The 21,476-nt window shown below is 40.8% G+C and overlaps 1 protein-coding gene across 1 annotated transcript in view; it reads right to left on the bottom strand.

Moving 5' to 3' along the window:
• Positions 1 to 21,476, bottom strand: part of LOC136883533 (heparanase) — a 142,758-nt gene that overhangs the window by 66,864 nt on the left and 54,418 nt on the right. The window contains exon 4 of the mRNA XM_067155903.2: positions 19,572 to 19,742. Coding sequence (XP_067012004.2) covers positions 19,572 to 19,742 — 171 coding nt within the window. The remainder of the gene's footprint in view (positions 1 to 19,571; positions 19,743 to 21,476) is intronic.

The raw sequence follows: 21,476 nt of genomic DNA, 5'->3' as shown, positions 1-21,476 counted from the left end.
ACACTTTCTTTCTGCCAAATGTTAGTCAGCTAGGAACTTCTCACTTTGTTGCTAAACAGCGTTCAAAGCCTCCTTATAGGGGTGATTACGGCCTAAGTATTTTGCACCACTTTTCCACACCAGTCACAGCACAGCTAGGCCACAGGTTCTCGCTGATGATGCGGTGCCGACACGGCCGTTTGCCGCCAGCCTCCATTCAACTTCAGTCCGACCCAGGCAGCTATGTAACTGCAGTCCAGTGGTATCTTGCACCAGATAAGCAGATGGGTGAGACACCGTCCAGTCCGACTGCCTCCACTAGGACGTTCGTCACAGGATCATGGTGCGGCATGGTAGCACCCTAGGCGCAGAGTGTGCCTCCCGACTTGGCACTTCAGGTTGCTGTCCGAAGAAGCTGGTTACTGCAGCCACTGTAACATAAACAAACCGCAGCAGACAGGGGAATACTTAAGGAACGTATGCTGCTGGGCTCAAAGATCTTGCGCAGTCACCCAAAGGGTGGCTTAATGAGTATGCAGTAGGGACTCTCCCTCGCACACCAGGGATATTAGGGCACTAGCCCCGGGGTAAGCACTGCTATCTATAATTCATCTGACAAGATTAATGTGGGGGTGAAAGGAACCTATAGGAGTTCACCCTAAACCTGAAAGTAAGGGGGATAAATTCCAAGGAGTGACCCTAAACTAAAATCTACCTAACTTATAACACTAAATCTATTACACTAGAGGATACCTAAAGTATTCACTTACACAACTACTTACAACTAACTTACAATAAAACTTGTTATTATCTTATAACTAAAACCTCATAAATACCTTATAATAAACTAAATCTACATGGTCACAAACAATGGCATTTACCCCTCCCTACCAGACTTAAGGTACCTTGATCTGGGAGAGGTGGACTCTGCTGATCCTTTTCCTTTCGGGATCGCTCACCAATAATGTCACCGGGGTGAGGAACTTTAAGATGGTGCAGGGACCTTGAAATCTGGGGGCCAACTTACTGATAACAAGGTCCGCAGCACTACTAACAGGATGTGTTTTAATAAATACCTGGTCATCCACAGACAGATCGTGCGGCCTTCGCCCGTGGTTGTAATTACGCTGGACCTTAGCGTAATAAACCTTCAAGTTCTTTCGTGCACGGTGCCAGTTAGCTCGAATCTTTTCTGGGCTGGCATCATCAGGCAGAAGATCATTAATTGACCACAGATTAGATAGAGGAGAATTCGGAGTAAAAGCCAACATTAACGAAGCAGGGGTTTGCTTGTGGCTTTCATGGACAGCAGTGTTAAATGCAAACAACAACCAATTCAGTGAGGAATCCCACTTGGAGTGGTCTGAGGAGTGATAAGCAATGAGGGCAGATTGCAGGTTACGATTCACTCTCTCAGCATAATTTGGCTTCGGGTAATACGGGGTAGTGGTTACATGAGCAATGGATAGATCAAAACAGAAATTCCGAAACTAGGCAGAAGTAAAGGCTCTTGCGTTATCACTTACCAAGAATTGACAGGGTCCAAATGTAGCAAATATCTGTTTCAAGCACGAGATGGTGGTGTTGGCGTTAGCCATCCGAGTGGGGAACAGTCACATAAAACACGAAAAGGCGTCAACATACACAAGTATGAAACGATGACCATTCCGAGATCTCGGGAAGGGCCCGATGTAGTCTATGAACAGTCTTTCCATTGGGCGATAAGCTTGCTCAGAAGACAAGATACCTAGACGAGTATTCGGGGCGGGTTTGTTGATATTACAAATCTTACAGGACTTGACAAGGGTACGGATCTCACTATCCATTGATTTCCAAATGAAGTGGTTACGAATCTTCTCTCTTGTTTTGAAAATGCCCAGATGACCGCCCACTGGGGATTCATGAAAATATGTGAAGAGAGCCGGGACCAGGTTAGTTGGGACTACAATTTTGGGGTCTCTGCGACCGCGAACAGGACAACACAGGACACCATTCTTAAGGATGTAGGGCTTAACATGCTCGCCGGATTTAATCCTGTCGATAATAGCTTTTAACTCAACATCGTCCTCTTGATGTTTGGTTATATCCTTGAAAAGGAAGGGAGAGTCGGTGAGAATTACATTGACAAAAGCTGATACTTGTTCGGGAGATGGGTCTGCTGGCTCCGATTGAGGGTCAGAGCTGCCTGGATAGAACATCCTGCTGAGGCCATCAGCCACAACGTTTTCGGTGCCACAAATGTGACGGGCTTCAAATTGGAAGGCTGAGATGCGCACTGCCTAATGTGCTAGACAACCGGTCTTTCGCGGCTTCGCCAGTACCCAACTCAACGCCTGATTATCAGTTTCCAGATCGAAAGGAAGATGTTCCAGGTACATTCTGAAGCGTGCTAATGAGAAGACAACAGCCAAGGCTTCCAACTCATAAATGGAATAATTTCGCTCAGCAGGATTCAGGGCACGTGAAGCATAAGAAATAGGACGACGCCCGTCTTGAAATTCCTGAAGAAGAACACCGGATATGCCTGAGGAAGAGGCGTCCGTCTGAAGGATGAAGCGTTTAGAAAAGTCTGGCATAGCCAGTACAGGAGCGTTACATAAGGCAGATTTCAAGTCCATGAAGGCTTCACGTTGGGCATTACCCCACACAAATTTGGCATCCTTTCTTCTCAAAGCATTTAATGGGCCTGCACGTTCAGCAAAATTGCGAATGAATTTGCAAAAGAAATTAACCATGCCAATGAATCTGGCTACAGCCTTGACGTCCTTTGGAGGGGGAAAATTCTGGATGGTGGCTGTACGAGACTGATCGATTGAGACACCCCTCCCCGACACAATATGTCTTAAGAAGGACATCTGGGGTTGTGCGAAGGAAACCTTGGATGCCTTGAGGGTCAGACCTGCTTTACGCAGTCTTTCAAGCACTTTGTCGAGATGGAGTAGGTGTTCCTCGAAGGTTTCACTAAAAATTACGAGATCATCAAGGTAATTATAAACGAACTTGAACTTGATGTCCGATAAGACATAATGTAGTAACCGTGTAAGGACAGCCACTCCAGTTGCCGGACCAAAAGGGACATGCTCAAATTCATATAGGTTCCAATCGGTCACAAATGCTGTGAGATCCTTGGATTCTTCGGCAAGAGGTATCTGGTAAAAGGCCTGATTTAAATCAAAGGTGGTGAAAATTTTTTGCATTAGCGAACTAAGAAAAACAAGAGTGCAAATCAGGAAGTGGGGCAGATTGGAGGACTGACTACCTTGCGGTTTAACATCCGATAGTCAACTACAGGCCGATAACCAACTTGCGGTTTAGGGACCAGAAACATGGGAGAAGAATAGGCTGACTTGGAAACACGTATCACTCCGTCAGCGAGCATTTGATCAATGATAGCCTTCGGGGCTTTCATTTTTGGAGGTGACAACCGGTACGCAAGAGAGCGAACAGGTATGTTATCCATAACCTCAATTTTGTATTCTAATACACTGGTGACACCTAACATGTCGGTGAAGACATCAGGGAAGTTATCGCAGAGTTTCCTAAGTTGATTGGCCTGCTCTTCGGGTAAGTGATCAAAAGCCTTGGGTTCATCAGAATCTTCAGGAACAGCATTAATGTGACAAGACAGATTAGGTGAGCGATCACACAGCTCAAAGATTCTTGCACAAAATTTAAAATGGAATCTGTTGAACTGGAGGTCCAAAATCATGCCTGTTTTAACAATAAAATTTGCACCCAATATGAATTGGCATGATAAATCCTTTGCCACTAGTGCTGGCATTTTCCAGGTGAAATCATGGACTCTAATTTTGACCTCTAGTGATCCTATAACGTTCAACGATAAACATTTTCCACTTCCACTACATTGTTCACCTGTGATATTTTCTTTCCGCTAGTTTTGAATTTAGCCAATCAAGAATTTTTGTAATTAATTTTCAACCAATCCCATGTTTCTTCTTCGATTTTGAGTGTAACTTTTTCATTCACCAATAAAATTCTGTGGGTGTGTCTTGATTATTCACGAAAGGTCTCGAACCTTCCCCAAGGGTTTATAAACTGCAGGTTTTCACGGCTCTTGGCCATTTGATCAACATCTAACTTAGTGTGTGTGTCAAGCAGGAGGCAGGAGGTGCCTCTTTCTTCAAGCAGCAGGTCTTCAGCAAGGTAATGGCCAGTTAACATCTTATATCTTGCTAACTCCACAGTTTATCCTGAGGGAAAGATCCGAATCCTTAAACATGTAACCTACTTCTCTACAAATGTAATTCTCTGCCAGCTTAAGTAAAAAGTTCATAAAATCTTTAACTGTAAATCGGGGATAGAGAGTGATGCACCCTCTCGAGCGCCCCTACAATTTGGTTTGAGGTGACTACGTTTTGTAACTGATTTCCTTCCTTTCCGTAATGTGTTAAATTTCTTTATTATACGAGTCACCTCCATAGTTTGGGAATAGCCCCTGTTTCATTGGCCTAGTGCCCTTTTAGGTTTTAAAATTCACATCTAGGAGTGCAAGTATTCGAATCTTTTCATTTTGTGTATGGGCCACTTATTTAACTGTTATTTCTTGTACACGAAGGCCCTATAGATTGGGTACAGGATACTCCTGTTTCAATTTTGTAAGCTGGGCCAAGGAAGGCCAAAAGATGTAAGATATTTTGGGTGTTACCTTGAATAGGCTTGAAAACTGACAGCCTGTTAGCTCTTTTTCAAAGTAAGATTACTGAATGCCTTTTGAATGCTTAATAATTTGAGTAGGGAGCCAGTGCTCCAGGTATTAAGGGATTTCTGCCCTTAAGTAAGGTTATTATCTTTGTAACAGCTGCCTCTGTGGATCCGTGGTAGAGTGCCGGCCTCCGGATCCCAAGATAGCGGGTTCAAACCCGGCAGAGGTAGTCGGATTTTTGAAGGGCGGAAAAAAGTCCATTCGACACTCCATGTCGTACGATGTCGGCATGTAAAAGAACTCTGGTGATACATTTGGTATTTACCCGACAAAATTAATTAAATCTCAGCCATAGACGCCCAAGAGAGATCCGGTTTACTCTAGGTCCGCTAGATGGCAGACAGAGTAAACCGGAACGTCGAAATTGACGAGCAGACAGCCAGATGGCGTCAAATCGAAATGTCTGCAAACGGTAGCTGAGGCCATACGATTATTATTATTATTATTATTATTATTATTATTATTATTATTATTATTATTATTATTATTATTATTATTATTATTATCTTTGTAAAGTTAAGGGTATAGTTCAGGACGTGTAAAGTGAGGGCTTGAAGCCCAAGTTCTGTTTATACCACCAATCTTGTCTTTCCTACACTTGTTTAGTGCTACTGGTACCTATTACATTGTTACTTTTGTTTTTTAAAAGAGAAAAAAATATAACCTTTGTTAATGTTTTAAATTAACTTTGATTTTGTAGTTAGACCCATTCACCCCGGCACCTTCTTTCACCTCTGCTGGTCTACGGGTATCCCCGTAACAAGTGGTAGCAGAGCGTGGTTGAATGGGTCTCAATTAAGCCCCTTTTGACGGCTAAATATTAGATTCGATTTGTACTCTAACCATTGATTCAGTCGCTGGAATTTTCCTTTCCTATTTTCTAAATTTGTAAATTTTTGTCGTCATGTCCGGTCCTCGCGAAGTCCTCCATCCCGGCTACTTGCACAAAGAGGAATTGATTTATGAATTAGCTGTTATAAATGTTGAATCTGGAGGCACGGTTGCGGCCGATACCACCAAGCTTAAGGAATCCCTTGAATTGCCAATTAGTATCCCAACTTTGGGAGAGAAGGATATTGATGAGGCTCTCTCCACCATCACCGACAACACTACTGAGTTAGCAACTGTAGTTAGCTTTTTGAAGTAAGTGATCCATCTCCAAACCAACTGAAAAGAGTGCAGGCCAGATTGTTCCATTTTTACAATAGAGTTAGCGATCTATTGTCTCTTAAATTAAATGAAGTTCAGGGGAAGGAGGCTAGTACTCTTGTTGAACGTCTTTCTAAAATGTCCGGTAAAGTTAGTCAAATGTTAACTGGGTCTGCTATGCCCAAAACTGACCAGGCCACTGTTGTAAACATCGTATGTGAGGAGGACTCGTCCAAGAACGTAGAAAGTAGAAAATTGGTAGCTACTCAACAAACTTCTGCCCCATTAGGAAATGAACCTGAGCGTCGGACATCCATTCCACCTTTCTTTTTAAATAATGCTGTGTCTGAGGCTTCTTCACCCCCTAGGCTGTTACATGTTATGTCACCTGGCTTTAGTAGTTTGCCTCATCCTTTGCCTATGTTGCTTAGGGGAATTTCTAAATTTTCGATCAATTCTACTAGTGGTGTCATTTCATTTTTAAGGTTTTTAGTTGAGTTTCAAGATCACGCTCTAGTGTTTTCTCTTTCCCCTTCTCAAATTCTTCAGATTATTTACCCTTACTCTATTGGTGTCCTCTCAGACAAAATAGTCAGGCCCATATCTGAACAATCACATATAGAAGACTTCCACGCCGATCTGCTAGCTAATTTCATTCCGGCTCAAGCTAGGTCATCATTAATACAAAGGTACTATTATAGAGTACAGCGACTGGATGAAAATCTCGCCGACTTCATCCAGGACATTAAGTTCTACACCAGGGTTTTCGCTCTTCATTTTCCAGAAGACCATATTGTGCAGGAAATTGTGGAAAGCATTTCCCCACCCTACAGGTCATACTTGTGTTTTGTGTCGCGCCCTCAAACTTTTGCTGAGTTAGAGGCTATGGCTGTCTCAGCCGAAGGAGTTAGGTACGCCGACACCCTACGAGTCGCTAAGGACCCCTCTCCGTCTTCGAGTACTTTTCGGCCTCAACCTCGCCGAACTTTCAACACCCGCAAATGCTATGCTTGTGGGTCGGCAGATCATCTGCGTAACAAGTGCCCAGTAATAAAATCAAATGGGACAAAGAATGGAGCAGGGTCATCACAAGGATGTTTCAAGTGTGGATCATTTAATCATCTCGCCAAGAACTGCCCTCATGCCAATACCACCCCCTCCTGTTCAATTTCTGGTGCAACCTCCACCAACTCAAATAATAGGAAATGACTAGTATCTCAGGCTGAGTCAGTGTGTTCATCTTTTCAAAGCTCAGCCCCTATTAATCCGAAAGCTCAGGCTCGGAACAGGGTAGAAATTCTTCCAACCCTGCATTTGAATGCCTTAAGAATGTCTTAGGATTGCGGCAGAGACCTCTGCACTTGTACCATTTCTCAAAATTGAATTGAATGATGAACCGGTTACCACTCTATTAGACTTAGGGAGTGTTTATTCCATTATCTCGGCTGAGTGGTATTCCAAATTAAGGTCTATTTGTAAATTTTCTGATTATTGTTCGTCTTCGGTTCAATGCGTTTCGGCTAATTCCTCTCCTTTAGAAATTTTAGGTTCCATCTTTGCCAAAATTCGGATTTCTAAATTTACTTGGAAAGTTAAATTGTTTGCCACTAAGAACTTGTCTTACCCAGTAATACTGGGAGCGGATTTCACGTCTGTTACTGGTCTAGTGCTTGACGTTCAGAGCAAGTCGTGCACTTTCAAATTTGCCAGTAATTGTAAAATTCCCTTGCTAAAATGTAATTCTGTGTCATGTTCATCTATTTCGCCTACCCAGGATTAGATGTTGTTAGACCTTAGACATCTACCTGAGAAGCAGGCTGAGGGTATTCATAAGTTGTGTCAGTCATTTCCAGATGTTTTCTCCGACACTCTTGGTGTTACTGACCTTACTGAATACAAGATTGAGGTTACTGATTCGATCCCAGTTAGGTTTCCTCATTACAGGCTATCTTCTCCTAAAATGAAGGCTCTCAAAGAGATCATAGATCAGATGCTGAAAGATGGTATAATTCGACCCTCTAAGTTGGTGTATTCATCGCCTGTTTTCCTAGTTCCGAAACCCCAAGGTGGTTTCACGCCTGCGATTGACTATAGGGCTTTAAATCGGAAGGTGGTGTTACAGTCTGTGCCTCTTCCCGACCTACACTCTTGTTTTTCACCATCTTAGACCTAGGCGTAAAATCAAATACCTCTAGCCGAGGAATCAAAACATCTAACAGCGTTTGCCACGGATTGGAACTTGTATGAGTACAACCGCGTACCTTTCGTGCTCCCCACAGGAGTGGCTGTGCTTACCAGACTGCTAGATAGGGTCTTCTCTGACATCAAGTTTGAATACTTATACCATTATCTTGATGATGTCATCGTATTTTCTGAGACCTTTGAAGAACACATTGATCATCTGAAAGAGGTCCTTAATCACCTTCGTTTGCTAAGCCTTCCATGTCATTCCTAGGGCATTTTGTGTCGCCCGATGGGGTGTCTATTGATCATTCTAGAACACGTCCGACTCGTTGGCTGAATGGTCAGCGCACTGGCCTTCGGTTCAGAGGGTCCCGGGTTCGATTCCTGGCCGGGTCGGGGATTTTAACCTTCATTGGTTAATTCCAATGGCCCGGGGGCTGGGTGTTTGTGCTGCCCCCAACATCTCTGCAACTCACACACCACACATAACACTATCCTCCACCACAATAACACGCAGTTACCTACACATGGCAGTTGCCGCCCACCCTCATCGGAGGGTCTGCCTTACAAGGGCTGCACTCGGCTAGAAATAGCCACACGAAATTATTATATTCTAGAACACAGGCCATCCGTGATTTCAAACCTCCTAAGGACATCAAAGGTATTGCCAGATTCATACGCATGGTGAATTTCTTCAGGAAATTTATTCCTAACTTCGCTAACAGAGCGGCGCCCTTGAACTTACTCCGTAGGAAAGGCGTCAAATTTGAGTGGGGGCCTTCTCAACAAGCCGCTTTCGAAAACCTGAAATTAACTCTTTGTAATGCTCCTGTTCTTGCTATGCCTGATTTCTCGAAGAAATTTATCGTTCAAACCAACACGTCGTCATCGGCAGTGGCTGCTGTGCTTCTTCAAGGGACTGAACTTGGAAGGCGACCCAGCACCTATGCATCTAGGACACTATCGGCTCAAGAAGCCAAGTATTTCATCTACGAACTTGAGGGTTTGGCACTTATTTGCATTAGAGAAGTTCCGACTCTACCTGGAACACGTCAAGTTCGACCCAGAAACTGATAACCAAGCTTTAAGTTGGGTCTTAGCTAGACCGCGTCGTACGGGTCGTATAGCCCGATGGGCCATCAGGATTTCGGCCTTCCAGTTTTCTGTCAGGCATATAAGAGGATCTGAAAATGTTGTTGCGGATGGATTAAGCCGCATGTTTGCTAATGATGTGGAGACCTCCGAGTTGGAAGATAGTTCTTCTCTTCCCGAAGCCATAACTCCTGGTGTAAATGTCATTATAACTGACACCCCCACGTTGTTTAGAGATATTGAAAAATATCAACGTGAAGATCCAGCACTGGCTCTTATTATGGAAACCCCTTCTTCTGGGGAACATATTATCCCCTTTGTGTTGAGGAATGGTGTTTTATGTTGCCCGTCGAGCCATGATCAAAAGACGAAAGTTGTGGTTACAGCTGTTCTTGTACCTATAATCTTCAAGTACTACCATGAGACCCCATTAGGGCGGCATTTAGGCATCTTCAAAACTCGAGAAAAGATCCGGAAAATGTTTATTTGGAAACGTATGGATGGTGAAATTCATGAATTGGTAAAAGCTTGTAAATGTTGTTTGCTTAGTAAACCCACCATGTCCACTAAGCTAGGGCTATTATCTTCTCATTAAGCATCGCGCCCCATGGAACGCCTCTATATCGACTACGTAGGACCCTTCCCCCAATCAAAGGGGAATGCCAACAAATTCATTCTCGTATGTGTAGATGATTTCACGAGGTTTTCCTGTTTTTTTCGACTAAGCTGGCTACCGCTCAGTCCATTTCTTGTTTATAAATGCTATCTTTGCTTCTTTTGGTCCATGTCAATACTTAGTTTCTGATAATGATAAGGCATTTACCTCCAATCTCTTCCGTAAATTCTGTTTTGATCTGTCCATCTCTCATGTAACTACTTCGGCGTACTATCCACAACCATCTCTGGCTGAGCGGGTCAATCATACGGTAATCTGAGATCGGCGCTCATTGCATTTCATCATGATGATCATTCCAGGTGGGATACATCCCTGCATTGGTTAGCCTTCGCTTTGAATTCGGCAGTTCATGAATCTCATAAGTTCACTCCTGCTTCCTTGATGTTTAAATTTGTGCCTAACATGCCGCTCTCTAACCTTTGGTCACTCAATGATATTCTACCAGAGACAAAAGATCCCGATAACATTGGAGATCTATGGAAAAAGGCTAAGGCCAATCTTAAAGCTTCTCATGAAAAGGTTAGGGAAAGATATGATCGTGGACGGAGGACCACCAATTTAAAAGTAGGTGATCATGTCATGGTAAAAAACTTTGTTCTCGCGGGCAAGCTTACCCCCAGATTTCCTGGGCCGTGCATCATTTTAAATTTCCTGACTCCAGTTACATTGTTGGTGAGCAATCCAGCCACGGAGAGGATCTTTAGAGTCCACATCTCGCAAATAAAACCTGTGTAACGTCATTGTTAACTTAGCTATCAACATTTTAGCAGGAGCTTGAGGGTTATATTTTTCTTTAAATCTAAGGCCTTATGCCCTTTGGTTGCTTTTTGCTCTCTAGATGTATACTCGATGTACGATCTTCCCTTCTGGTTTTCCTACTGTCACTTTCTTAGTGGCCATTACCAAACCCCCGCCTCATGCACATCCACACGTATGGCATGTAAAACCTTCCATGCCGCCCGGTTCTCAGCACCACCAATAAAGATCATACCTTCTGTTTTCAAGTTACCAATACCATTTTTCTGTCGCCAAGATCTTACTGTTTCAGTGTCCCCGAAGCCGTTCGTCGCCGTACCACCACTGAGGTGGGGTACGGGCCCACTCCACTCCCGTGATGTCTACCTGTGTATGGTGCGCCGGAGTCCATCTCCCGGCAAAGGCTGAAGTGCGGCGCCCCTACCACCAACTCATCTGGGGACTGTAAATACACTTCTGATCTGCGGCGTCCTTCACCACGACTACCCCTCTCAAAGTAGCGGGAGAGGTGTATCTGAAGGTACTTGAGGCTTTTGGGCGACCTCAACTGGATATCGGCAGCGGCGGCAGGACTTGCCGTCAAAAATATTCGTATGTATTTCACATGTATTTATGGCAACAAAGACACTCTCAAGCTGAAGTTTAACTGGTTTCTACCCATCAACAAAAAACTTTGAAATTTTTGTTTTCTCCAAATTGAAACAAAAATTTAAAAAAAAAAATTCTTCTGTGTCACCCCTTGGAAGGACATTTATTGGGAAGAGGTCTGTACAGGGAGGTACACCTCTACGCCGCACATTTAAATCTTGCGCCAATAGAACTCCTCTACAGGAGAAACACAGAACTTGGAACAAGATCTACTCAAAATTTTCCTCAGAAGATGTCACTACCGTAATTTTGGTATAGTGAAATTTCCAGTACTGTGTGAATTTCAACTTGTTTTGTTTTCCGTTCATCAAGAAGTTTGGACATTCTCTCAAAGACGTCACCACTAACAAACTTTGATCATGCACCCTGGTGCGAAGTGAAGGAACCTTTTTGAAGAAACTTTGTATTCATAAGTTTTATCTTTACTAAATTTCGTTCATTCATTTTTGGGTTGGTAATAGTTTTCTTTCCGCTAGTTTTGAATTTAGCCAATCAAGAATTTCTGTAATTAATTTTCAACCAATTCCATGTTTCTTCTTCGATTTTGAGTGTAACTTGTTCATTCACCAATAAAATTCTGTGGATGTGTCTTGATTATTTACGAAAGGTCTCGAACCTTCCCCAAGGGTTTATAAACTGCAGGTTTTCACGGCTCTTGGCCATTTGATCAACATCTAACTTAGTGTGTGTGTCAAGCAGGAGGCAGGAGGTGCCTCTTTCTTCAAGCAGCAGGTCTTCAGCAAGGTAATGGCCAGTTAACATCTTATATCTTGCTAGCTCCGCAGTTTAACCTGAGGGAGAGGTCCGAAACCTTAAATGTGTAACCTACTTCTCTACAAATGTAATTCTCTGCCGGCTTATGTAAAAAGTTCACAAAATCTTTAACTGTAAATCGGGGATAGAGAGTGATGCACCCTCTCGAGCGCCCCCTTCATTTTGGTTTGAGGTGACTACGTTTTGTAACTGATTTCCTTCCTTTCCGTAATGTGTTAAATTTCTTTATTATACGAGTCACCTCCATAGTTTGGGAATAGCCCCTGTTTCATTGGCCTAGTGCCCTTTAGGTTTTAAAATTCACATCTAGGAGTGCAAGTATTCGACTCCTTTCATTTTGTGTTCGGGCAATTTATTTAACTGTTATTTCTTGTACACAAAGGCCTTATAGGTTGGGTACAAGATACCCCTGTTTCAATTTTGTAAGCTGGGCCATGGAAGGCCAAAAGATATAAGATATTTTGGGTGTTGCCTTGAATAGGCTTGAAAACTGACAGCCTGTTAGCTCGTTTTCAAAGTAAGATTACTGAATGCCTTTTGAATGCTTAATAATTTGAGTTGGGAGCCAGTGCTCCAGGTATTAGGGGATTTCTGCCCGTAAGTAAGGTTATGATCTTTGTAAAGTTAAGGGTGTAGCTCAGGAAGTGTAAAGTGAGGGCTTGAAGCCCAAGTTCTGTTTATACCACCAATCTTGTCTTTCCTAGACTTGTTTATTGCTACTGGTACCTGTTACATTGTTACTTGTTGTTTTTTAAAAAGAGAGAAATAAATATAACCTTTGTTACAGTTTTAAATTAACTTTGATTTTGTAGTTAGACCCATTCACCCCGGCACTTTCTTCCACCTCTGCTGATCCATGGGTATCCCCGTAATAATAATAATAATAATAATAATAATAATAATAATAATAATAATAATAATAATAATAATAATAATAATAATAATAATAATAATAATAATAATAATAAAAATAATAATAATAATAATAATCGTATGGCCTCAGCTACCGTGTGCATAAATTTCAATTTGACGCCATCTGGCTGCCTGCTCATCAATTTCGACATTATGTTTTACTCCAGGTCTACTAGATAGCAGACCGAGTAAACCGAAACTCTCTTGGGCATCTATGGCTGAGATTTAATTAATTTTGTCGGGTAAACACCAAATGTGTCACCAGAGATCTTTTACTGCCAACATCGTGCCATGTCGAATGGACTTTTACCCGCCCTTCAAAAATCCGACTACCTCTGCCGGGTTTGAACGAGGTATCTTGGGATCTCGAGCCCGATACTCTACCACTGATCCACAGAGGCAGTTAGTCTCTCAATATGTGCATAAGATACTCTGGCAAATTAAAAGTTTCTTGAAGCGCTTCCAACATATCACTCCATCTTGCTGAACTTAATGCATTTTCTTTACATCTCAGGTCACAAGCAGTGTCATTTTCCTAGGATAAGGATTGCCTGATTGTGCTCTTTCTGCTATCTTCACAACTTCCCTGACCACATCAATCGTTGAGTGACCCTTGCGAAATCCATGTTGACAATCAGATAGATCCCCAGCTAAGTGAGCTGCTGTAAGTATTCTGGGTTGTAGAAGTTTCTCTAGTCATTTCCCAGATATATCCAACATACATTGAGGTCTATAACCCCAATTTTTATCTTTACTGATCAAAACCAGTTGAGCTATTTTTCAGTGAATACAAAAAGCACCCGCTTTCAAACAGTGATTGTACATTCTCAGCAGCAGGTCAGAGTAGAATTCACCTATCACCTTTAGTACTTCTGATGGAATACCATCTGGTCAAGGAGCCTTCTTCTTTCTAAGAGTTAAAAGCTGTCATCAGTTCTTCAGATGTAAAGAGAGGCACATTTTCTGGATCCTTTCCTCCCTCATCATCAATCCTCTCTGAATTATTAGGAAATAATTGATCCACTATTTCTTTAATAATAATAATAATAATAATAATAATAATAATAATAATAATAATAATAATAATAATACTGCTTGTAAATTTCAATGTTCCATCTTACTCTAGGCCTACTAGGCAGAGTAAACCAAATCTCTTGGGCGTCTATGGCCGAGTTTTGATGAATTTTGTTGAGTAAACACGAAATGTGTCTCCAGAGATCTTTTACATCCTGGCATTGTACAACATAGTGTCCAATAGACTTTTTTCTGCCCTACAAAAATCTGACTACCTCTGCAGGTTTCAAATCCCCTATCTTGGGATGAGGACAGCGACACTCTATCACTGATCCACAGAGGGAGCTCATTCCCCAATCGTAAGACCTAGGGTCTACAGTCTTCTGTCTCAGTCTCTTACCTTCGGCTTTGACAATATGAAAGTGGGCATAGATATCAAGGATAATTTAATAATAAACCACCTATTCAATACTTTCCACGTTTAATGTGGTTATTATCTACATGATTTTATGTAGACTTATTTAGGTCAGGTACATGTTTCACCCATTATTTTGGGCATCTTCAGCCTGTAAACAACCTTTAGGTCAAGGTTTGGGACCTTTTTAACCAATATAAACATACCAATATATACACTAAATACAATATATACATTATATACAATATATACAAACATTAATGAACTCTTAAGATGGGTAGGGTAACATAAGTTAATACAGTTAAGTTTTTTGGTCCTAATCTATCTAATATGAAAAATGTCCAAAACTAAAATGGATCTTCTTTTTGGTAAAGAGGATTACATATCGGGGTTTATGTGACCCCTATATCATATTAATGTTCTTGACGTACTGTGTCTGTTGACAGGATGTGTCGTCAACAATAAGTGGAGATTTGAACTGATTGTTGCTTGTAGGTTGGTCAAGATTGAAAATATAAATTTAAATTAAATGTGTTTTAACTTGGCAGTTCTATTCTGGTTAACTTAAAATGTTCAAAAATAAAATGAAATGGATCTTCTTTTTATAAGTCTTGAGAAAGGGAAACATTAATGAACATCAATGAAGGCTTATTTGACCCACGATTTTCATTTTCATGTTCTTGACGTAACTAATATTTAAATGTGTTGTCATGCACAAGTGGAGATTTAAAAAACCGACTGGTTAAGAACGTTGTGAATGAAACTGTTAGCGTCTTGACTTTGGGTCTCATGTAACGTCAAGGAATTGACAAGAGTACAATATTAAGCTGTTTCATAGTTTTAGGCTGCTGCTTAATTGAGAAGGAACATCCTAGACACTTGATACAGTCTTGTATGAATATTGTTCCCGTTGATGTGTTGCTTGGTCTTTGGGGGGGATCTTAAGAATATCTGTAATGAAGTAGAAAAGTAATATTGAATTAAAAATTTAGAGCACGCGTTGTGATAAAATGTATTAAATTAACACCTCTTAACTGTAATATGACTTACTTGTTCATTTAATACTAGATGGACCTGTCTGTTCCGGCAGCGCCTGTCTTATCAACATTTCTACTCCTGGTGTTGTACTGGTGTGGTAATGGAGGGGCGGGGCATGGAGGGAGAGTGGGGGTAGGCTGGTCTATGGGCGTGTGTGCTGTTCTGGAGGGGAGTTTCTAGAAGCGATATGGGCGGGTTTAACTTTTGGCATGGTGGATGAAGCATTTGAGTGTGGAGATTTAAATAATTGAGGGATTTTGTTTTGATCTGAATTCACGATATTAATTAATCTAGGTGTTAATTCGTACAAAGGATTTTTAATTTCATTGACGTCGTTGAGATTTTTATTTTTATTGTAGGTTTGGTCTAAAAAGATATGTAGATTTTCCAGTTCATTCATTAATTTCCCTTTACCTATGCTTAGAATGGAATGGAACTCCTTCCAACTACATGTGGACAATAAATTGATTGCTTTGTTGGATAGGAAGCAAGTTACTCTCGACAAGAAACTATCTCAATTAAAAGCATCCCAATCACGGTTACCAAAACGTAGTTCAGACACGCAAAAAGCGACTCCCTCACAGAACAATACACCCACAGTAGTTAATTTGACAGATGTACAGTTCTCTGAAGAAGAAATGGGGATCTTGAATAAAGGCTTAAAACATAACTGGCCTAGCAAGAAAAAAGAAACGGATATTATCAATACAGTAGCCGAGATCGAGGCTAACATTTCTAAACTCCCTTTAGAAACACAAAATGATACCAGATTTGAGGTAAAAAAGAAACTACCAAAATTAGTGGAAGAAATAAACGCAAATTCAAATTTCGACCACAAAAAATTGATCCAGAATGTAAAAAAGAAAATAGACGACAACAACATCATTGTCACAAAAGCGGACAAAGGAGGATCCACAGTTCTCGTAGATCAAAACACATACATTAAAAAAACAGAAGACTTTTTTAAGGACAAAATATACACAATAGTCAACAAAGATCCAACCACGAGAATTCAGCGAAATCTAAAAACTCTAATAAGAAGTTTTAACTTTCTTTTCAATGAACAAGAACAACAAAAACTTTTTAACATGAACCCTAGTATTCCGACAGCCAGAGCCTTACCAAAGATTCATAAGAAGGACATTCCAATACGCCCTATCATAAACCGCAGAAACAGCCCCACCTATAAAGTATCAAAATTCATTCACGGCTTCCTCAAAAAACATTACGTATTCAATAATAAACATCCTTTAAAAAATTCATTCACTTTTTGCGAAATTTTAAACAAGTTTAAGCTGCAACCCAATCACTCAATGTGCTCCTATGACGTCGTAAATATGTACCCAAACATCCCTACCAAAGAAACTGTAAGAATCATCAGTGATAATATCAATAAACACAGCGGCCTTAGTAAGATGGAAATTGAAGAATTCATGAAGATATTAAATTTTGTCTTAAGCAACAACTTTTTCTCTTTCAATGGAACGTTTTACCAACAAAAAGGCTTAGCGATGGGCGACCCTCTTTCTGGCATCTGAGCAGACATTTATATGGACACAATAGAACACACAAAAATTATAACACAAATAAAAGGCGTATGTTTATGGCTCAGATTTGTAGACGATACTTTCATAATTTTCGACAAAAATGTCACTAATAGTGACGAGAACTTGGAGTCCCTAAACAAAGTTGATCCCAATGTTAAGTTTACTAAAGAGGATGAGGTTAGGAACTCTTTAAACTTTTTGGACTTAACTATTACACGCGGACATAATACCTTTGATTTTCGAATATACAGGAAACCTACACACTCTCCCTTAACTATTATGAATTCATCCCTACACCCCAAGTCCCAAAAACAAGCCTATTTCTATAATTTAATTTATAGAGCTTTAAAAATTCCTCTTTCTCCCAACAATTTAAAAATTGAACTGAAGTACATAAGGAATCTTGCTCAACAACGGGTTTAAAATAGATATGGTCAACCGTTTGATTAATAAAATCAAAATTAAACTGTCCACTAATCTCATCCCAGAAAAACCTAAAAAAGCTAGTTTCGCCACATTTACATATAACAACCCACCCGTCCATCAGATCGCAAATACTTTTAAAAAGCACAATATTAATATAGCCTTCAGGACAGAAAACACCAATCGAAACATATTTTTTAACCACAACAAGGTCAATCACAATAGCAACCATTATTCAAGGTCCGGCATATATAAACTAACATGTACACAATGTGATTTTTCTTATATCGGACAGACTGGCCGGAGCTTTCACACGAGATATCTTGAACATTATAACGCTCAAAAACACAATAAGTACTCAGCGATGAGCAAACACATGAGAGAAACGGGCCATCACTTTACATACATACAGAAAGATCTTACCATCATTAGAAGCATAGGTAAAGGGAAATTAATGAATGAACTGGAAAATCTACACATATTTTTAGACCAAACCTACAATAAAAATAAAAATCTCAACGACGTCAATGAAATTAAAAATCCTTTGTACGAATTAACACCTAGATTAATTAATATCGTGAATTCAGATCAAAACAAAATCCCTCAATTATTTAAATCTCCACACTCAAATGCTTCATCCACCATGCCAAAAGTTAAACCCGCCCATATCGCTTCTAGAAACTCCCCTCCAGAACAGCACACACGCCCATAGACCAGCCTACCCCCACTCTCCCTCCATGCCCCGCCCCTCCATTACCACACCAGTACAACACCAGGAGTAGAAATGTTGATAAGACAGGCGCTGCCGGAACAGACAGGTCCATCTAGTATTAATTGAACAAGTAAGTCATTTTACAGTTAAGAGGTGTTAATTTAATACATTTTATCACAACGCGTGCTCTAAATTTTTAATTCAATATTACTTTTCTACTTCATTACAGATATTCTTAAGATCCCCCCCAAAGACCAAGCAACACATCAACGGGAACAATATTCATACAAGACTGTATCAAGTGTCTAGGATGTTCCTTCTCAATTAAGCAGCAGCCTAAAACTATGAAACAGCTTAATATTGTACTCTTGTCAATTCCTTGACGTTACATGAGACCCAAAGTCAAGACGCTAACAGTTTCATTCACAACGTTCTTAACCAGTCGGTTTTTTAAATCTCCACTTGTGCATGACAACACATTTAAATATTAGTTACGTCAAGAACATGAAAATGAAAATCGTGGGTCAAATAAGCCTTCATTGATGTTCATTAATGTTTCCCTTTCTCAAGACTTATAAAAAGAAGATCCATTTCATTTTATTTTTGAACATTTTAAGTTAACCAGAATAGAACTGCCAAGTTAAAACACATTTAATTTAAATTTATATTTTCAATCTTGACCAACCTACAAGCAACAATCAGTTCAAATCTCCACTTATTGTTGACGACACATCCTGTCAACAGACACAGTACGTCAAGAACATTAATATGATATAGGGGTCACATAAACCCCGATATGTAATCCTCTTTACCAAAAAGAAGATCCATTTTAGTTTTGGACATTTTTCATATTAGATAGATTAGGACCAAAAAACTTAACTGTATTAACTTATGTTACCCTACCCATCTTAAGAGTTCATTAATGTTTGTATATATTGTATATAATGTATATAATGTATTTAGTGTATATATTGGTATGTTTATATTGGTTAAAAAGGTCCCAAACCTTGACCTAAAGGTTGTTTACAGGCTGAAGATGCCCAAAATAATGGGTGAAACATGTACCTGACCTAAATAAGTCTACATAAAATCATGTAGATAATAACCACATTAAACGTGGAAAGTATTGAATAGGTGGTTTATTATTAAATTATCCTTGATATCTATGCCTAACGTCATCTTCAATACGGAACAATAATGAGAGTTGTTACTTGTAATATGAAAGTGACCGAGTAATGCCATTCCTTATGCAGCAAGTCCTTGCTATGAACGGTGTGAAAATATTGCTCATAGAATCAGCTGGGGCATGCATTTCAGTGGGCGTGGTAGACTGATAGGTAATAGCAACTTCTGGCTCAGTGAGGAAAGCAACAGGAAACTACCTCACTCCTCATTTCCCTAGTACGCCTCTTCAGTGATGCCTAGGCCATCTATGACAGCTAATGGCTGAGATGTTGAGGATCCAACCAGCCTTCGGACTGAAGACTGAACATACAACACACATACAGTCTGTAATATACTACACTCACCATTTCCCAGTTGCCATACAACTACAAAACCATATTTAGCAGAAAACTCCAACAGCTCCTTGGCATTTGTAGTGTTCCACCTTTGTCCATCTCGAAGCAGAACGTTTAGATCAAAGATTAGCGTCAACCCAGCATTCTGAGCAAACTGGTTTATTTCCATCCATTCTTGTCCTGAAATATGAGAAGCAAGATTAAAACATTTTAGGAAAAGATGAAAAAAAAATTACATTGCAAAACAATGGTTATCAGATGAGACAAGTAATAACATGGACCAATTGAAGAAGGGTACAAAAATGTGCAGTTACTTTGGTTGCCGGATTCCAGGAATTCTATCTTCTTTGAATTTAATTTCAACCTAAATTCTGCGTGGCTTATCTTCCACTGCTGCTGAAGGCTCTTGTATAATTCCTTAGCTAACATAACATCACGAATATGACAACGTCCACAGATGTCTCATCTGGATGTCATTTGTGATGGCATTCATGCAGAGTAGGAAGAGCAACAGGGACAAATCTGATCCTTGCTGGACACCAACACAGCTGCACAGTGCTAGTTGACACAGGCTTCAGGTACATTGTGTTTAGGGGCCAATTACCTAGATGTTAGGCCCCTTTAAACAACAATCATCATCATCATCATCATTAGTTTCCAGCCGTTGGCCAGGTCTCTTGGAACATAAGCCTCTCCATCTCCTCTTGTCTTCCTACCACTTCTCCCTCTTCACTCTTGCACAGTCCTCTTCTGTTCTCTGCACACGCCCTTCCACTCCTTTTATCCACCTGTCTCTTGGTCGTTTTCCTGTTACCTCCATTGCGTGCATCCTCCTGTGTATCCTTTCCTCTGTCATTCTCTTCATGTGTCCATACCATCTAGATGCCTCTATCCTGTTCTGTAGTGGCTTTCTCATTTCTTATCTTATCCATTCTTGGCACTCCTATCTTGCTTCTCAGAAATTCCACAAGTCCATCCCCTTGTCCACGTCATGGGAGATGGGCAACGTCATAAGTAGAGACGGGAATTATAGGCACGAATAGGTTAGAATGCAAACGTATTTGAAGAAGGCGCAAGTGTAATCCAGCCGCTCTACAGTTATGTCGGGGAATTCCACAAATTTTTGGGGTTCTGTTTGTCCAGACCGATAATATATATGCAAATCTCACCGCAGAACCGTCATGCGGGTAACATGCACCTGCGCCTTGGTTAAATACGTTTGCATTCTAACCTATTCGTGCCTATAATTCCCGTCTCTAGTCATAAGGTAGGGAGTAGCCTGCGGGGGTGAAGTACGGTGGAGACTCCGTGTGTCCCAAGACTGCTATGGTAGCTGTGAAGGCCCTACAGAAATTCTGAAAAAGATTGCAACTAACGGGGCTCTGGTGGAGTCCCGACAGGCCTAGCAAGTCAGTGTATATTAACTCGCTTTCAAGGAACGCTCCTGCTAAATGCCTTTTCCAAATCAAGAAAAGCCATGTCCACTGTCTCATTTCTCATAGCATCTTTCCATCAGCAGTCAAAGAGTATGAATTGCATCTGCTGTTCTGCAGTTATTAATGACGCCAGACTGGTTTGCTGAGATGCTGATGGTGTTTCATAATCTTATATCAAGAATGTGTTCAAGGATTTTCATAATATGTCCCAGAAGGTGGGTGGCCTCTAATTTGAATAGTCATGCCTTTTCAAAGAATAACGTTGTTTGTCCAACCCTTGTCCCGCTTCTCTACGGGGTCGGGTATGGGTTGAGATGAATCTGTCGTGGCGGGTTTTTATGACCGGATGCCCTTCCTGATGTCAACCTGATGAGATGAAATGAATGATGTCATATATGATTGTAGGGTGAAACCTGGTGCCGGCACATAGCCTGCTCCTGTCGAATAGAACCAAGGGGTCTGCTCAAGGCTTAACGTC

Source organism: Anabrus simplex, chromosome 1, assembly GCF_040414725.1.
Source record: "Anabrus simplex isolate iqAnaSimp1 chromosome 1, ASM4041472v1, whole genome shotgun sequence".
Lineage (NCBI taxonomy): Eukaryota > Metazoa > Arthropoda > Insecta > Orthoptera > Tettigoniidae > Anabrus > Anabrus simplex.
The sequence above is the reverse complement of the archived record's forward strand: the minus strand, read 5'-3'. Positions and strand labels throughout refer to the sequence as shown.